Raw genomic sequence first — 20,175 nt, forward strand, 5'->3', positions numbered from 1 at the left:
ATATATATATATATATATATATATATATATATGGTATAACATTAAGTTTAAACTTGTATCAATAAACTAAAATCCATAGCAATGTAAAACATTTTAAACAAGTTGCTCTTTAAAAGTAGATTCAATAATCTACCCTTTCATCCTATCATATCTACATCACTAACCAAAATGGCATGATACTAGGAGGAGGATAGGTCCTTGAAATAGAAATGAACCATGCATTTCTGATCAATTCAATTTCACATAGTAAAACCATTCAACTAGGAAAGTAGTCTCAGCTAAAGTGCTGAGACAGCCAGATAAATATTCTTGGACCCCTGCCTCACATAAAGTTGACTTTCAATAGATTGAAGTCCAAGCCAGGTAAGATGATCCTAGTATTTAATAGGCACAAGCAGAAGGGTCATAACAAGTTGTTCAAGGCCAGCAGTTGTGCCAAAGGATATTGGAATAGTAAATGTACAGAATGAAAAACACTTCCAAATTTTAAGGATCTAGAATCCAAAAACATGAATTTGTTTTAAAAAAATCCCTTATTAAACAATGCTCAAAAAAATTTTCTCCAAAGAAAATGTGCAAATGGCCAGCAAGCACATGAAAAAAGTTTGAACAATATCAATAATATGGAAATAAAAATCACAATGAGGTGTTACTAATTTGTGGGGTTGAAGAGATTCCTCAGCAGTTAAGAGCCTTGGCTGCTCTTGTGGAGGAGTCTGGTTAGAGCCCTTGTACCCACATGGCAACACACAAGGGCTCTAACTCCAGTCGCAAGGGATCTGATACCCTCTAGACTAACCCTAACCCCATGTGCTACACAGACATGACATTCAGACAAAATATCCACATTCTGCACTTTTAAAATGGAGAGTGTTGCTGAAGATTTGGAGAAGCAAACTTTTGGGCTTTGCTGGTAGAAATTTAAGAGGTACGGCACCTATGTAAAGAGCTTGGCAATTCCTCAAAAGCTGACTGGCTCAGGATGCAACTTCAGTAACACAGCAATTGCCTTATATACACCAGGTCCTGGGGGCAGTCTCCAGCCCCAGGTGACTCAGGAATCCATTCCTAAAGATGTAAGAGTAATGAAAACTAGCATTTAAACAAATGGGAATAAATGCCCATATGTACATTTCTCATAAATGCTGAAAGGTGGAAATGAATGGACAAATTTGGGTTTATATTTTTGAATAATTTTATGTTCAGTCAATTCTATACACTAGAATGTGGCTGGATCTTAAAACCATTGAGAACAAAACCAAAGACACCATATTATATGATTGTTTATATGAACAACCAGAACAGTTAAATCTACAGTGTGTCTAAAATATTTTTATATTTAAAATCTAAATATTTTTAAAATGTTGACATATGCAAAAAACTCATAATAGAACCTGGAAACTAAAATATTATGGTGTTATCTATTATCATTTGTGCTGACACTCCCCTCACCCCAAGACACATTTTCTACTACTAATGTGTGTCCAGTACCAAGAAGGAAGAATGAGAAGTGATTGCCTACTGAGAATAGGGTCACCTTTGTGCATAATGAAAATGTCCTAAGTGTTAGCTATGGAATATTTTAAATACACTATAATAATCCATATAATCTTGAATGGTTAATTTTATATCAATCTCCCTTTTAAAAATGTATCAGCACAGCTGGGCGGTGGCACATGCCAGAGGCAGAGGCAAGTGGATCTCTGTGTGTTCAAGGCCAACCTGGTCTACAAAAGAGTTCTAGGACAGCCAAAGTTGTTAAACAGAGAAAACGTGTCTTGGGGTGGGGGGAGTGTCAGCACAAATGATAATAGATAACACCATAATATTTTAGTTTCCAGGTTCTATTATGAGTTTTTTGCATATGTCAACATTTTAAAAATATTTAGATTTTATGTGTATGAATGTTTGCATATATGTATATGCACCACACATGTGCTTGGTGGCCAGGTCAAAAAAGGGCATCAGATCCTCTGGAACTGAAGTAGGATAGTTGTGAGAAATACAAAACTAACTGTATGAAACAATATTTTCTGGGATTAAAATAAACCAAGTAGCTCGGTACTTGTCCAACTTTTTTTTAAAAAAACATTAGAACTAAACAAAAAGGTATGAACTGAGGAAAGGCATAAGACAGCAATTTTTTTATTTAAGACCATTTGGGAGGGGGTAAAGATGATAAATTTTAGAACCCAGTAAGGTAGGTAGGCATGTTCAAATGCATTGTGTGGAAACTAGGAGTGTAGTTTGGTGATAGACACTTAGTAGTTAGCTGTGCACCAGGCTGTGTTAATGCCCTAGCAGTCAGAAGGAGACAATAGTTCAGGAAAAGACTCCACATTCTTTGGGAATTCTTTTTTTTTTTTTTTGGTTTTTCGAGACAGGGTTTCTCTGTGTAGCTTTGCGCCTTTCCTGGGACTCACTTGGTAGCCCAGGCTGGCCTCGAACTCACAGAGATCCACCTGGCTCTGCCTCCCGATTGCTAGGATTAAAGGCGTGCGCCACCACCGCCCGGCTCTTGTTTTATTTTTTATCGTCATTTAAACTAACATTATTATTATTATCAATTAGACAGTACAGCTTAAGAAGAAATCATTTTCATAGTAATCCACAGGTAAAAATGCAAAGCAGAATGAGATGTTTCCATAAGATAAGTACACTACATTACAGGCCATAGGGATCTCCCCACACACATTTACACCATAAAGAGAGAGAAAGATAGCAGTGGCGAACATGTAAAGGCACAGTAGAAGCAAAAGACATTCTGGAGTCTGTGGTCTCAGGGCCTTGTCCGTCCCATATTTACTCATCAGGGATTTTCCTCCTGGTGGGCTAACACCTGAACTCCAATTGCCACCTGCTGCTCCTCTGACAGGGCCACCAGCACCTAGATATATTTGTTTATTCATTATCATGTATTTCACTCAGTGTTCTCTGAGCTTCCTGCATCTGTGGCGTGAAGTTCTCAGTATTTCCTCACCATATCATGTGCTCCTTTCTGTCTTTTTCCGATGGCATCGCTAATTCACGCCTGTAGAGCTTTCAGGATCACTAATTCATGTCTTTTACAGCTTCCACAGCTGCCTCCCCACTCTTGGATAGTCTAATTCTTTTCAGCCTATTTATTTTGCTTTAATCTTTACTTTGGAAAGTTTCTGTTGACATTTCCAAGCTCAGAAGTTTTTCTCTCAGCCATATTATATATACTTATTGATGAGTTGATTGTACTCAAAGACAGCTTCTAAAGTGCTGGCAGTGGTGTATATGTGTGTGTGTGTGTGTGTGTGTGTGTGTGTGTGTGTGTTGTGTGTGTGTGTTTATACACATACACACTGGCATGTGTGTACCACAATACACATACATAAGAGGTCAGAGGACAGCGTTTGGGAATTGGTTCTCACCTTCCATCCTGTGGGTCAGGAAGCAAATTCAAGTTATCAGGCTTGGTGGCAAGTGTCTTTATCCACTGAGTCATCTCACTGGCCCTTGACTGGATTTAGAGTCACCTAGGAGACATGGCTCTGCACAGTCTATGAGGGTACTTCCCAAGAAGTTTGAGAAAAGGACCATTCTGAATATGAATGCTACCGTCCCAAAGAGCTGAAGTCCTAAACTGAACAAAAAGAAAACCAGAAGCCAGAGAGCAGCAGCTTTCCTTACTCTCTGCTTTCTTGTTTTGTTTAATTTTCAGTGCATGGGTGTTTTGCTTGCAGGTCTGCCTGTCTGTGTACTGTGTGCATGCCTAGTGCCTAAGGAGGCCAGAGGGGGGCATTTGGATCCCCTGGAACAGGACATTCAGACAAGTCCAAGTACCTCCCCCTGCATCAAGGTTGTGCAAGGTGTCCCACCACAGGCAATGGGCTCCAAAAAGCCAGCTCATGCACCAGGGATGGATCCTGATCCCACTGCCAGGGCCCCGCCTCATTCTTGATGGGTTTAGAGATTTCGACAGTTGCAGCTTTTGACTGGGGAATGAGCTGCCAAACTCTTTTCTGTGTTCTAATCTCTGTGAGAAGTTCTATTGGAGCATTCCCTACCTAGACCTACAGACTTAATCTTCCTTTCTATTATTACTTTAAATTTTATTTTATTATTTCATGTGAATTTATGTCTTGCCTGTATGTATGTATGTGCAGTACATGTGTATCTGGTGCCCTTAGGGGTCTTAAGAGGATCTTGGATCTCCTGGGACTGGAGTTACAGGTGGTTGTGAGCATCCATGTGGGTGTTGGGAATTGAACCCAGGTCCTCTGTAAGAACAGGTGCTCTTAACCACTGAGACAACTCTCCAGCCCAGCTATTATTAATTTTGGAGATAGGTCTCATGTAGCTCAGGGTGGCCTCAAGATCCCTATGTAGACAAGGATGATCTTGAACTCCTGATCCTCCTACCTGTGTCTCCCAAGTGCTGAGATTACAGGTTACAGCCAGCCACAATTAACCTTCTGATTATTTAAGACTTCATGGCCTGGTGAGAGTTAAGTACAAGCACCAGTATGGCCACTCCCTGATAAATAAAACTTGTGAGTGAGGACTAGCAGTGTAGCTTAGTAGTAAAGTACCTATGTAGCAGGTCGAAGACCCTAGGTTCAATCCCCAGCACAGAAAACCAGAAACAATCTTTGAGAGAAACATCTGTGGCCTACTGGAGAGAAAGCAGACACTGGATCTAAAGGAGAATATCCACTCGATATATCGTTACAGTTTTACTTTCTTATTTTTCATATAACTTAAAATATGTTTACTCTGTGTGTGTATGTGTATGTATGTGTGTGTGTGTGTGTGTGTGTGTGTGTGTGTGTGTGTAGGGGGTATTGTCACAGTGCACAGGTGGAGATCGGGGACAAGCTGTGGGTGTTGGGTCTTTCCTTCCACTATGTGGGTCCCAGGATTTGAACTCAGGTCATCAGGTTTGGCAGTAGGCACCTTTACCTGCTGAGCCATCTCACCGCTCACCCTTTTCCTGTTACTTCTATAGTTATCACATGGAATTAGAATATCCTTGTCCTGGTTACATCCCAAAGTTCTGTATTTAGTAATTTAATGTATTTAGACATGAAGGATATGATTTTACACAACAAAGGGCCGAAGAGCCTTTATTACATGGTCCTTCAGGATGTTGACCCTATGAATTTCACCTCTGGCAAACTTATTGATCTCTTTAAATCAGGGACTATCATTTGTCTTACATAACTGAAATTTTGGAAGGCATCAGATGAGATGGTGAAAATGGAATCTGTTCATGCCATGTACATTTACAAACACTCATGACTATTAAAGTTAAAACTGCATTTGGTATCCCAATTTTAAATTGCGTTGTCAAGAAGCTTTATGGTCAAATAAGATTTATTTCTTGAGGTAATTATGAAAAAAGAAATGAGTCTATAAGAAACTAAAGCCCAGCATGTCCTGTATGCCAATCCCAGTTTTAGAAAGGACATTTTTGATGGTGTTGGTTCTTCATGGACACATGTGATCCAAGTGCCGTGACCTAAGTGTGCCGTGTGGGAAGGCTGGGATGGGAGGAAGAAGGATGTCTCTCTTTTCATTTTCCAAGAAAACGATTCCTCTTAAACGTGTAGAAAGGAGACTCTACCCACAGGTTGGCTCAGGTGAATTTCCCTTTGATTTGGATTCCTGGTACGTCCAGGGTTTATGCAAAAATTTCTTTGCCAATCTGGTTGCCAAAAACTCTGTTATTAAGTGTTATACAGACCACAGCTGGCCATTTAATGCCATGAAACATGGCATCTTATGGAGTTCTAGTCATGTCAAAGGGAAGTTTGCCCTGGAGATTTAGGAAGGTTTGAACCAGCTAGAGCCTTTACCATGGAATAAGAGCGGATCTACTTAAAGGCAAGTAGCAGCCAGGAGAGCAGAGAGGACTTTGGTCTTGCCTGCTGTGGTGTGACAGGTAAACCAGCTGGCCTCTTTGGATTCAATCAAATCTCTCAGCTGAGATCCATGGGCTGGGGCTGGAAAACTTGGGGCTCCTAAGTCAAAATACCAAGGTTTTAAAAATGCCAATTCTGTGCTAGCAGATTCAGTTGATACCAGAGTGATGAGGCAGGGGAAGGAAGACGTATTTTTTTGAGAGGAGAGCTCACAATAACACGAACAATGTAAAAATACTTTGCACAGTATGGAATTCCCTCTGAACTCTGAAAGTTCAGTGTAATAACAAATCCCCTGGGAAAAGGGGGCGGGCAGAGGAGGGAGGTAGGTCAGGGAGCATATGTGACTATCAACCCCAAGAGTAAGGCAGGATATAACGGGCAGGGGAAGCCAAGCGGGCATAGGAGGAAGAGGAGCCCTTCAACCAGGAGTGTAGTTTAAGTTACCTTGTGGTCCCAGGGACTGAATGGAGGTCTTCAGGCTGAGTCGCAAGCCCCATAACCCACTGAGCCATCTCCTGGGCCCTGTTTTATAAGCCTGTAACCCTGAACACAACATTCCAACAACCTTATAACCTCATTTATTGAAGAAAAATTATTTAGATAAAAATAAGCATACCAATGTATCTTAATTTCCTTTTCTTTTTCAGTTTTTTGAGGCAACGTCTGGCTCAAGCCCAGGGTGACCTGGAACTTCCTCTGTATCCCAGGCTAGCCTCAAACTAGAGGCTATCCTTCTACCTCAGTTTATCGTTCGTTGGAGTTACAGGTGTAAGCCACTACCCACACCTGCACCTCCCTTAATCTTTCTTTTAGACAGTGTAACTTCCAAACCCAGGCTTGCTTTCTGTCTTGAAAAGTCCGAACCTCCTCAACTGGGCTTTGTCATGCTTTCTTGGGCTTCTCTCAACGCCCTTGCTTAAGCTAGAGAATATATTTTCTTGATAACCAAGTTTTGCTTCACATGGACTTTCTGAAATTCTTGTCTGTGGCCTAAGATCCTGGCTTCACCTGAGTGGAGATCTGTGAGAAGAACTCAGGGGTTGATGAGACGGCTCCGCAGTTAAAGGAGGATGCCTCCAAGTTTGACACCAAGTTCCGTCCCTGGGATCCACGTGGTGGAAGATGAGCACTCCAGTAAGTTCCTCTGACAGTCTGTCTTCTGACCTCCACACGCATGCTGTGGCAGGAATCCCCTCCAACCATGACATTAATAAGAAAACAAATATGGGATGTTTTGTTTGTTTAAAAGAAGAATTGTGCCTCCGAAACCATTGTCTGCATTTTTTAAATTCAAGAAGTGGGAATTCTGTTGCTTGCCCAATCCCACTGCAGCGAGGGAGGGGATTTCAGACTCGCCTGTAGCACTAATGCAAGTTCCTGGGAACCCCAGGAGGAACTCCACAGGGTTTAGGACTTGACGCAGCGGAGGCTAGCAGGGAGTAGATGGAGCGTTTCAGTTAACCGTGTAAGCAACCCTACGAGTTTTTAGTTAGCACTGTTTAATCCCAGCAGGTTCATCCAGACCCTGTGGCCTGGGACCATCTTCCAGGCTGGCGTGGCGGGAGGGCTCCCCGTGCAGGGTGTGCGCACGATTGAGGACGTGCACCTGTGGTCTCCCAAATGGTCAGGCTCGGCTTCCCAGGCTTTTCTGTCGCTTTGCCGTCCCACTTACAGCGTCGACCTGAAACGGGAAGCTGGAGCTGCAGAAGCGCGCAGGCAGGCCGCAGCAACCCAAGCCCTGAGCTCTGCCTCCACCCGGGTGGCGGGTCCCCGCCGCAGCCCCTCCCTGCAAGGGTGCAGGAGGTGCTCAGCTGACCTGGGGGCGGGCCCGGGCTCTGGGCGGGGACAGAGCGGCCAAGCCTTGGCGAGGGCTGGGGCGACACTGCCGGGTCCCTGCTGCTAGCCTTCAGCATGCATCTCCACCTGCTCCCGCTGTTAGCGCTGTGCGGGGCGTGCTGCGTGGCGGCGGGTCCTAGCTACAGCCTGCGGGGCAGCTGGCGGGTGAGCAACAGGAACGGCTCCCTGAAGCTACCGGGGACCGTCCCGGGCTGCGTGCACAGCGCCCTGTACCAGCGCGGGCTGATCCAGGTAGGACTCGCTGCCACCCCTCCGTGCAGTCCAGGTCGGTCTGTGCTGCTGTGGGCAGTTGGGAAAATGGCCTGGCAGTGGGGGTTCAGGCCAGTTGTGGACACTTAGCCACCCTCACTGGGCCATCGGTGACCCTGAGAGGCGGAAGTTGCCTATAGAAAACAAACAGCATGTCTGCTGTCTGCTTGCTGAGGTGATTCTCGACTCAAGTATTCGATAAGAGGACTTACCTCTCTCTAAGGACAGGGTTACTGTTTCAATCATCTGGACGCTTGTAGGAGCCCTTAGTTAATCATAGTTCATTGACTATAGCGTCTCGGGTTTTCGTGTTCGCTTTGAAGCCTCGGGGAGTGTGGTTTGAAATAAACTCAAGGGATTGGGAAGTCACGAATAAAGTTTGGTTTATTGGTGCTCATGTACAGCCTGACTATTTGGGGTTGTGTGTGAGTGTTTTGGGAATGAAACCCAGAGCCACGCTAAGCACACAGGTAACTGTATCGAACTACACCCCAGTCCTAAAACCTAAATAATGTTTTGATTTTTTTAAATGGGGTATATTCATCCAACAGTGTAACGGCCAGTGTCATTTTCATGTGAGCGCACCATGTATTCTGCTAATACTCACTTTTTCTTTGTCTTACCTCAGTTGATCCCTCCCTCTTTCCAAGTAGTTTTGTTCCATTATTGTGTCCTATATACATACGCCTCCATAGATTTACAGCTGGACTCAATCAACATGAGCGAAAACATGCCATTTCATATTTGTCTTTCTGAGTCTGGTTTATTTTACCTATGTGATTATTTCTATTTCCATTCTTTTTTGATCAAATTTCCTTGGTTTTGTTATTCTTAACTACCCCCACCTTTTTTTTTTTTTTTTGGCCTTTTGAGACAGTAGTTCATGTAGTTCAGGCTGGCCTTGGACTCCTAATGAAACTGAGGGTAACCTTGAACACCTGATCGTCCTGCCCCTGCCTCTCATGTGCTGGAGATACAAGTGGGCATCACCATGCACAGTCGAATTACATTTTTCTTTATGGATAAGTGTGTGTTTGTGTGTGTGTGTGTGTGTGTGTGTGTGTGTGTGTGTGTGTGTGTTTGAGACATTTTCTTTATCCATTTGTCTGTTAATGGTACCTGGGCTGGTTCTGTCACTTGGCTATCATGCTGCAATAAAATGGATATGCAGGTATTTCTGCAGTATGTTGCCCTAGGATCCTTCAGATACATACTGAGGAGTGGTACAGCTGGATTGTAGTGTAGGTCTAGTCTTAGTTTTTTTTTTTTTAATTTTTCATTTATATATATTTTTTTAAATTTTTCTTTATTAAGAAATTTTCTACTCACTCCACATGCTATCCACAGACCCCCCCTCCTCCCTCCTCCCACCCCCCAGCCCTCTTTCCCAAGCCACCCCGCATCCACACATCCCCCAAATCGAGGTCTCCCATGGGGAGTTATTTTTATTGTTTTTGAGATAGAGTATCTATCACTATTTTTAATGGTTTGAAGAACCTCCATACTGATTTGCATAGTAAACCTGCATAATTGTGTGTGTGGTATATGTGGACACAATTGTCTGTACTCACATGTATATGTGTGTGTGTGTGTGTGTGTGTGTGTGTGTGTGTGTGTATTATGTATGTGTACATGGAAGCCAGAGAGTGAGGCTGAATGTCTTCATCAGTCATATTTACCTTATTTTTTGAGACAGGGTCTCTCACTGACTCCAGAGCTCAACAATTGGCTAGATTAGTTGGGTACAGTATCCACTCTCCCATTGCCAGGCTTACAGATGTGACCTGAACTCTGGTCTTCCTTGTGAGACAAGTACTTTGCCAGCTGAACTATGTCCCCAGCACCCGGCCCACATAGCTTTTAAGGCTTCCCAGGGTATGAGTAAATGTGACATTCCTTTCTCAGAGCATTAGAGGAAAATGCCCAGTATCACACAGCAGCCAGCTGACAGAGATGGAGTCCTAACCCAGCCTTGCCTTGACTCCATAGCCTAGAGTCGGCACTACGAGCTAAAATTAGGGCATTTTGATAATCATACCTTTTCTTGTTTGTTTGTTTGTTTGTTTATTTATTAGCTTGAGGCATTGTCTCATGAAGTTGCCCAGGCTGGTCCTGAATTCATGGACTATCCCAGGGTGACCTGTAACTTGTTATCCTACACACACACACATACACACACACACACACACACACACACACACACACACACACATACTGTCTTTGACTGTTGTGATGACATTTATAGTTGCCCTAAATGCTGAAGTAGTCGAACGAACTAGGATTATGTAAAATTTCTGATTGGGTACACATGTCTGTCTGTCTGTCTTTGTGTTTTTCATCCCATATATCAGAAAGAAAGTGAATGTTACAACTTAGGTGTACTTTTTAGGTAAATCTTTCTGAAACTTAAGTAGTGTATTCTTGGTTAACAGATTATACAGGGGAAGGTAAAAAGTGACATGTAACATGAAAGTGGAAAGGAATGACTGGAAGGGAGAGCGCACAAGGGAGGAGGGGGGAGGGGAAGAGGAGTCAGGAGAGAGGAGGAGGGGATGGTGAGGAGGGCAGGAGGGGAGGAGGGGAAGGGAAGCAACTAAAACAAAATGTTTGAAAGAAATGCCAGAATGAAACCAAATTCTTTGTATGCAAATAATAAAACCCGTAAAACCTAAGTGCACGTGGCAGGCCAAAGCTTACTGCAGGTTCCCATCTGCAGACTCTCAGTTTGCCTCCTTTGAGTAATTGAATTAAGCCACCAGGAAATCATAACTTTAGCAAATCAGATGATTGTCCAATAGGGCTACCTACCAAGAAAAAACTCCGTTACTTCTGACTGCAGACATTTGCTTGGGTTGTGAAATAACTAACACTTCTTCATGGGGGTAACTGACAAGGCCTTGTAACCTCTTCACAGGTTCTTAGAAAAGCTAAATTCAGATAAAGGGGATTGGAGTCCTTAGTGGCAGGGAGGTAGGAGAAGGGCCGTTGGTGAATTGTGGAAGAAGACTTTATTCAAACTGAGTGAGGTGACATTGCTACCCTGTGTTATTATAACATCCCTGTTTGGTGTTGACCTTGAGAAATAGTCTATGGTTTGGCACAGACACTGGACCAGATATGAACTTGAAACTTATCTTGGGAAAGCCATTTATTTCTTTATCCATTTGTCTAATTAATTACCCTGTATTCATTTAGTGCCTCAGATTGTAGCAGACACTGTTTTAAGTGCTTGAAATACAACAGTAAAGAAAAAGTTTTACTCTAGCAAACATTCTAAAGACATAGTTAGTTACCAGGTTAATAAATTACAATATAGGGGGTATACTGAAGAAAAAAATTTAGCAGGTAAAAGGCAGAGAAGGCTGGAAAGTTGCTAGTTTTTTAAAGATTATTTATTTGTTATTTATTATGTATACACTGTTCCACCTGCATGTATGTCTGCAGGCCAGAAGAGGGCACCAGCTCTCCTTATAGATGGTTGTGAGGCACCATGAGGTTGCTGGGAATTGAACTCAGGCTCAGGACCTCTGAAAGAGCAGTCAGTGCTCTTAACCTGTGAGCCATCTCTCCAACCCTTGGTTGTTTTTTTTTTTGTTTTTTTTTTGTTTTTTGTTTTTTGTGGCTGGAGATAACCATTTTTATATGGATTTTTCTCAGCAGAGAACTTTTTCATTGTAGAGGAGACGTACATTTTTAGCCTGGGAGAGAAAAGGGTGGGAGTCGGCCAGAAGGAACTGACATGCCTCACAGGCTCCATCCGTAGTAAGCAGAGCAGAGAGACCAGGAAACTCAGAGCCCTGGAGAGAAGATGAGTTCCAAGATCACCAAGGTGTGACCACAAATGGAACAGTTTGGATTTTCTTCTACAGATGGGAAACTGTTGAGTGCGTTGGCTTGGAGAAGCGTAGTTGGTTTTACCTTGGAAAAGGCCACTGTCCTGGCTCCTGTGCTCACAGATGGAGGGAGGCATGGGGTCAGCTATGGGACACTCGCCATCTTGAGGCCTGGGGACTTCTGTCTTGGAGCAGGGAAATGAAGAGAATAGTTTTGTGGATTTGTTGTTGTTGTTATTCTTGTCTCATTTTACTGTGTGTGTGTGTGTGTGTGTGCGCGCGCGCGCGCATGCGTGTGTGTGTGTGTGTGTGTGTGTGTGTGTGTGTGTGCGCGTGTGTGTGTACACAACTTGCAGAAGTGGGTTCTCTCCTTCCCACATGGATTCCAGGGATCAAACTCAGGCAGTGAGGCTCGCAGCCAGTGCCTTTATTTACCGAGTTATCTTGCTGGCCCTCCCTGTTTTGTTTTTCAAAGCAGGGTTTCCCTCTGTAGCCCAGCATGGCCTTGGATTTGTAGGCGAGCTTCTTTCTTAGTCTCCCAAGTGCCAGGATTCCGTGCCAGCACACCTGGCTTGACTAGTTTGTGGGTGCACCCATTAAATGGAGAACCAAGAGCTGGGTTTGTTTACAAACTGGATGTGAGCAGTAGTGCCAAGAGGAGCCTAAAAGAGCATCAGTGATTTGTACCTGAGCTCGTGGCTTGTATTTACAGAGCGGCTCTGTGACCGACCTTGGCCGTCTCAAAGCTGACTGTCCAAGAGTTTCCTCCAACAGAATCTCCAACCCCTAGGTGTATAGGTGTAAGGGAACTTAGTAATTTTTATCTAAATAAAGACTGATGGAGCTGGTGAGTTGGCTCAGGGGAGTCATTCTTCCTGTTGGCTCAGTGGAATTCTCCGCGTCTCCCGTGGGTTCTAGGAGGAAACCCTGGCTGTCAGGCTAGTACAGTCACACCTTTGCCCCCTGAGCCATCGCCCAGCCCGGTGCAGTTCCTCTAGGCCTGCCTTCCAGATCACCAGTTTCTTTCTCAGAAACAACCACAATTAACAACGTCTTGGGAACTCTGCTTTATAGACATATGCAGGTATGCATCTTATCTAGATGTGTCTGTCTCCTCCTCCCACAAATGATGACATTCTGTGACCATTATTTTACACCAACATGTCACTTGATAAGTCTTAGAAAGCTTTCTAGATCATTCTGTAAATGGAAATGCTAGCTATCACGACTGGATGCTCATTTTGTGCCAAGAACAGCTCCAAGCAATTTTACCTCCCCAGTCTTTGTGATCCTTGAGAAATAATTTCTTTCTCAGAGGAGGGGAAGGGGGAATAGGTGTGGGGTGCATGGGTGTGGGGATAGGGGTGGGGTATAGTCAGTCTTTCAAAGCTGCTTTCTTTCTTTCTTTCTTTCTTTCTTTCTTTCTTTCTTTCTTTCTTTCTTTTTCTTTCTTTCTTTCTTCCTTTCTTCCTTCCTTCCTTCCTTTCTTTCTTTCTTTCTTTCTTTCCTTCCTTCATTCCTTCTTTCTTTCTTTCTTTCTTTCTTTCTTTCTTTCTTTCTTTCTTTCTTTCTTATTTGTTTGTTTTTTGAGACAAGGTTTCTTTGTATAGCCTTGGCTGTCCTAGAACTAGCTCTGTAGACCAGACTGGTCTCAAACTCACAGAGATCCGCCTGCCTCTGCCTCCCAAGTGCTGGGATTAAAGGCATGTGCCACCACTGTCCCACACTTTTCTTTCTAAGAAAATTCCATTACATTTTTATTTATTGCAGGGGTGTGAGTGATGAGCCATGGGGTACATATAGAGGTATGTAACCAGAGGCTTTTCTCCATCCCATCACATCCCACAGCTGCTTTTAAATAATCACTCAGAGGATTATATTAATTATAAATGCTTGGCTGATGGCTCAGGCTTATTACTAGCTAGCTCTTAAATTTAAATTAACCCATTTCTATTAATCCATGTATCACCACATGGCCCATGGTTTACCACTTCTTTCACATCTTGCTTCTTGGGCGGCTTGCAGCATCTGTCCCCAACTCCGCCCTTCTTCCTGTATCTCTGCTTGGATTTCCCACCTGGCTCTATCCTGCCTTGCTATAGGCCAAAGCAGCTTCTTTATTAACCAATGGCAATAAAACATATTCACAGCATACAGAGGGGTTATCCCACAGCAGAGGTCAGATGACAACTTGAAGAGTCAGTTCTCTCCTACCGTGTGGGTTCTGAGGATTGAACTCAGGGCCTCAGGTTTGATGAGAAGTGCCTTTATCCACTGAGCCATCTTGCTGGCCTCTGAATGTATGTTTTCTGCCCTTCACATGTATCCCACAGGCAGTCTGGCTAATTCAGATGTTCAAAACTGACTAGCCCGCTGTCTCTTCCACCTTGGCTTCACGCACCTTCAGGCTTCATCTCAGAAGCAGCTGCTGTCTCTATGGAGGAGGCCCAGCACAGTCCAGCCCTGACCCTTTTGCTAGTTAACAATTGCTCGGGGCATCTGTCCTAACCTTCATGAGCTCCAGCACCAGAACTCACTGCTGCACTACAGTCAGAGGTCTAAGCCCTTATATCTGTGACTCCTGTTGCCCCTTGCAGAACCCTTGGCATATAGTAGTAAACTAAGAAAATGGTTTGTGTTGTTTTCCCTGTTAAATTGAACTCACTTTGGTAGAAAAATAAGAGGTCTCTTTGAGTTTTAGTTGCTTTTCATCTAGAGGTCTGGTCAATGGAAGCAGTATTTACAAATAGAAGGACTTTAGAAATACAGTTTTCAGATTCACTCTTGGGCTATACCCATGCGCCTTGGGTAAAGGTAAATAAGTAAATGTCCTGGAAATAAGGACTGTAGGTGAAGATGAAAGTTGACAATGGAGCAACTCAAGTTTGGAGAACACACCATTTTCTGAATGGACCTCATGGATACCTTCATGTGGTTTGCATTAGCTTAGCATCCCATTGATATCAGCACATTAGTGCTTAGCACATGAAAGGTTATATGCACACACATATTTGTGATTTTTAAGTATCTTGTTAAATGTCTGTGTGTATACTGCCTCTGTGTGTGGTACCCATGGAAGCCAGAAGAGGGCATTGGATCATCTGGAGCTGGACTAACATGTAGTTGTGAGCTGCCAGATGTGGGTGCTGGGAACCAAACTTGGGTCCTCTGGATGAGCAGCAAGTGTTCGTAACCACTGATCCATCTCACCAGCCCCCTGCATCTCTGATTTTTAAACCCTAATAATTGAATGAACACCGTGTACCCACTCTCCAGCTTCTGCGCCCACACATCCCTGTGCAGTCACCTGCCCACTCCCCAGTCCCAGCGCCTGCCTCTCCCACCATGCCTGCTGGCTTTGTGGCATCTTGGAAACACAGAAGGCTCATTTTGGCTCCTGGTTTTGCAGGCCTCATTTCAGATCACTCAGCTTTGCTGTTTTAGGCCTTGGAGGGGGGGCATGTCATGTCATGTGTCAGTGTGTGACAGAGCTAGTATCCATGCAGGTGGAGAGGCCAAGGAGGAAAGGGGGAAGCCGAGGTTCCTCGCTGTCCCTCTGACAGTGTTTTGCTGTGTAGTCTAAGCTGATCTTGAACCCACCTCGCCATTTACTCACGGCAATCCTCCTGCTTTAGTTTCTCTAGTGCCCGCATTATAGGCACATACGTACCACCACACCCAGCTTTGTTTTTGTCTCTCTCTCTTTTTTTTTTTTTTTTGAAACAGAATCTCATTCTGCAGTTCAGGCTGGCCTGGATCTCACTAGGTAGCCTTGAACTTGCTGTGACTTTCCTGCGTCAGTTTCCTAAGTGATGAGATTACAGACATGCAACACCACATGCTACTTCACATGGTTAGATGATGTAAGTGCGATAACTATCAACTGCAAATAGCTTCCTCAGGGACTCACATATGACATGGCTGTCTCATGGCTCTTAATTTGCACCGACACTGTAATTATCAATAGTGTCCGTGACGCTAGCCTGAGTGCTGTTTGACTTTGAGCCTCCAATTCTGGGGTAGCAAATGGGACTGTTAACAGTACCTGCCTCCAGGGCCACAGGCAGCCTCTTCTAGCTACTGCTGCTGTTGCTGCAGATTCCACTGGGCAGAAAAGTGTAGGACCTTAGAAAGCCACTTCACCTCCTGGAGCTCTAGGCTTCTTCCTCTACAACTTGGTACTCAGCACTGCATTCCTTATGTAGATGTGAATGCCTACCTTAAAGGCTGGGCTCTATCAGTCTGAGGACTTGTGGGTTGCTTAGAAACGCAGCAGCTTGCACAGCTCCTTTTTGGTCGGGAGAGGTGTCCCTGAATTGCTGTTCACTTTAAGCAGGATTTTTAATGTGGCTCAAAGCAGGTCAGCTAGTCTGGAGCCAAATTATGTTGCTTGATTAACATTTAGAATAGCTATTATAAATATAATCTGAGCCTCTGAAACATTTTTCATAATATATTCCCTTACTAAGAACCAAAAGTGATTTTTTTTTTACTATTTTATTTTAGCATATGGGCACATTTAGTGTGTATATGTGTGGGATTCAAGCCTGTACTCTATACGTGTGTATTTTTTTAAATCTTTTCTTACTTTATTAAAGTTTTAAATTACACATTTGTTTATTTTGTGTGAATGTGTTTGTATGCATGTGGGCATGTGTGCATCATGGTGCACGTGTGGAGGTCAGGGGACACCTTGTGGGAGTTCATACTTCCACCTTGTGGGTTCGGGGCATTGAGGTCAGGTGGTCAGGCTCAGCAGAGGGCACCTTTAGCAGCTAAGCCATCTCACTCTCCCTATTTTATTTTTAACCAGCATACAAAGTAAGAGGTTTGCTCTGGCATGTTCAAGAGTGCCAGGTTTGGGTGTTCCTTCCACCTCCCAATGTGGTGGTATTCTGTTCCCCAAAATATTGTGCACACTAATAAACTTATCTGGGGTCAGAGAACGGAAAAGCCACAATATTAAACATAGAGGTTAGGCAGTGGTAGCACACGCCTTTAATCCTAGCATTCCAGAGACAGAAATCCCTCTGGATCTCTGTGAGTTCAAGGCCGCATTGGAAACAGCCAGGCATGGTGACTCTCGCCTTTAATCCCAGAAAGCAGCCTTTAATTCCAGGGAGGGGTGGTAGAAAGCAGAAAGGTATATGAGCCGTGAGGACCAGAAACTAGAGCATTTGGCTGGTTAAGCATTTGGCTGGTTAAGCATTCAGGCTTCTAGCAGCAGTTCAGCTGAGAGCCATTGGGATGAGAACGCAGAAGCTTCAAGTCTGAGGAAACAAGATCAGCTGAGAAGTTGGCCAGGTGAGGTTAGCTGTGGCTTGTTCTGTCTCTCTGACCTTCCAGCATTTCACCCCAACAACTGGCCCTGGGTTTGATCTTACTAATAAGAACTGTTAAGATTCATGCTACATCCCAACTTGTCATGTCACATGTATTCTATTATTCTTCCATCTCTTCCCCAAAGCCTCTAACCCCCTCTCATGGACCCCTTTCCAGTTTCCTGGCTTTTACACTTTTTCTCCCGCATACATACACATAAGCAAACATTAATCTCTAGGATCTGCACAGGAACACGCCGTGTTTGGCTTTCTGAGCCTGGATTTCCTCACTTGATGTAACATTTTCCAGTTCCATCCATTTTTGCTGCAAATCTCAGTTTTCTTTATAGGTGAGCAATGTTCTATTGTGTATATATGCCATATTTTAATTATCAGTCTTCTGTTGGTTGACGTCTAGGGTGATTTAATCTCCTTGATAGTGTGAATAAGGCAGCAGTAAACATCGATGTGCAGAATCATGGTATATCTGGGTCATATGGTAATCTGTGTGTAGGATTTTGAGAAGACTCCACAGTGGTTTCCACAGTGGCGGTACCGGTTCCTATCCTCACCAGCAATGACCGAAGGCCCTTCTCTCCCCGCATTCTCACCAGCATTTGGTTTATCAATGATAGCTATACTGATGACTTTTTGAATTAAATTTTCAACTTTTAATATTTACTTATTCATTGGGGGGCGGCAGTTGTGCATATCTGTGCCTGACCATGCCATGGGCACAGGTCAGAGGTCAGTTCTCACCTTCCGCTGTGGAACCTGGGACTTGAACGTAGGCTTTGCAGTTTGAGCAGGCGAGCACCTTCACCCACTGAGCCACCCTACCTCCAAGCACTTGTTATTCGCATCTCCCTGATGACTAAGGAGGCTGAACACTTCTAAAAGTATTCGGTGGCCGTTTACATTGCTTCTTTTGAGAGCTGTTTAGCTCATGGGCCCATTTGTTGACAGGCAGTTTTGATGTTTAATTTTTGTAGTTCTTTATATAGTTAGTTATTAACAACCCCCCCCTTCCCTGGTGTATATAGAGCTGACAAATTTTTTTTCCATTCTGTAAGCTGTCTGCTCCCTCTCTTCCTCTGCTGTACATATGCCTTTTAGTTTATGTAGTACTGTTTGTCCAAAACGGATCTGCTAACACCAGGTTACTTCTCTTGCAAGAGTCCAAGCAGAGAGGATGTTGGAGAAGGAGATGTTTCTGGTTCCTGTGACCAAGACCCTGACATAAAGCAATTTAGGAGGCTTTACTTTGGCTGACAGTTTGAGAGGTAGAGTCCATGGACTATGGATTAGGTGCAGGGTGGGTCTGGCTGAATTCGTGGGGCGGGAATATGTGGCTCAGCCTCCCCTCCTGTGGGCTGGCCGGGACACAGAAAGCAGGGGACGCTGGTGGCTAATTGGCTTCCTCCTTTTCCTCTTTTTATTCAGTCTGGAACTCAGTCTGTGGTATTGCCCACATCTAGGGTGTGTCTTCTCTTATAAACCGACCCTCTTGCTTCACTAATGTCACAAATGTTTCATAGTTCAATCAAGTTGACAGTCAAAATTTGCCATTATTGCACTGACTCAGGTGATCTAGAACCTTCTATCTTTAGGAAATACTCGTATATTTGAGTATCTGTCTGTGCCCCTAAGTTTATTTGATTATGTGTAACTATTGGTCTGGTCTGTTGGGGCTCCATCCAAAATAATGGCCTTTCTAATTTTTCTTAATATAATAATTTTATTCATTGAGAACTCATTTTGATCATACCCATCCCTGACTCCACTCTCCAATTCTGCCTCCAGATATTCTCAACATATCCCCCTCCCAACTTCATCTCCTCCTCCTCTTTTATAAATAACCCACTGAGCCCAATTAGTGCTGCGTCCACACAGATAAGTGTTGGGTATCCACTGTACCCGGACCCCAAGAGAAAAATGACTTTTCTCCTAGCAACTATAACTACCACTTGCTCCTCGGCTAGCCCTGGGGCCTTGTGTACTCTTCCCTAATCCATGCTAGAATTTTGACCAGCATGATTTTGTGTAGGTCCTATGAAGGTAACTGTAACTACAGTGAGTTCATGAGTACAATGGCCATGGCTTGTCCAGAAGACAGCACTTCATGGCTCTCCCCTCCATCTTACATTCTTTCCACCCCTTCTTTTGAAATGTTCCTTGACCCTTGGAGGAGAAGGTTTGTGGTGGTTTGGTTCAGAATCACCCCCATAGGCTGGTATGTTTGAATACTTGGTCCCCAGTTGGTGGAACTGTTTGGGAAGGATTAGGAGGTGTGGTCTTGTTGGATGAGGTGTGCCCATGGGTCTGGCTTCAAGGTTGCAAAAGCCCACTCCATTCCCAGGGGCTCTCACTCTCTGCCTCATGCTTATGGATCAAGATGTATGACCTCAGCTACTGCTACAGCACCATGCCTGCCTACCTGCTTGCTGCCATGCTCCCCGCCATGATGGTCATGGAATCTAAACTCTGGAACCATTAGCCCCAGCCTTGTCCCTGGTGTCTTATACAGCAGTAAAGACCAAGGCAGGGGTTGATGTAAATGTCTTCTTTAGGACTGAGCACTCCCTAGTCACTTGTTCTCAGCACTTTAGCCAGTTGGGAGTCTCAGCACGAACTCCCGCCATTTGCGAATAGAGGCTTCGGTGACCAAAGTTGAGCATAGCACAGATCTAAGTAATATGGCTTTTCCAGCCATGAGAAGGTTTTAGACCAGGTTTTCAGTACCAGGCAGGCATTTGCTCCTGTGGAGCAGGGCTCAGAACCCAGTCAGAAGGCGCCTGGTTACCTTCATAATTGTCATGCCACCGTTGTACCAGTGGGCATTTTTTACCTGGTAAGCTGATACTGTAGCATGTTTGTGGCATCTTAAGAAATAGGGTCTTACCACCTGTTTAGAGTGGGTTTCCAAGGGCAATGGCAGTAGTGTTGTTTTGGAGGCCCCGAGCCTCCCATAATTTTTGCCAAATATCTAGATATGTCCAGGCTGTGGTCCATGGGCTA

General features: G+C 44.1%; 1 protein-coding gene across 1 annotated transcript in view; it reads left to right on the forward strand.

Moving 5' to 3' along the window:
- Nucleotides 1-7,754: 7,754 nt before the first annotated feature.
- Nucleotides 7,755-20,175, forward strand: part of Manba (mannosidase beta) — an 88,550-nt gene continuing 76,129 nt past the window's right edge. The window contains exon 1 of the mRNA XM_059265022.1: nt 7,755-7,985. Coding sequence (XP_059121005.1) covers nt 7,809-7,985 — 177 coding nt within the window. The 5' untranslated portion in view covers nt 7,755-7,808. The remainder of the gene's footprint in view (nt 7,986-20,175) is intronic.

This window comes from Peromyscus eremicus, chromosome 6 (assembly GCF_949786415.1).
Source record: "Peromyscus eremicus chromosome 6, PerEre_H2_v1, whole genome shotgun sequence".
In the NCBI taxonomy this organism is placed as follows: domain Eukaryota; kingdom Metazoa; phylum Chordata; class Mammalia; order Rodentia; family Cricetidae; genus Peromyscus; species Peromyscus eremicus.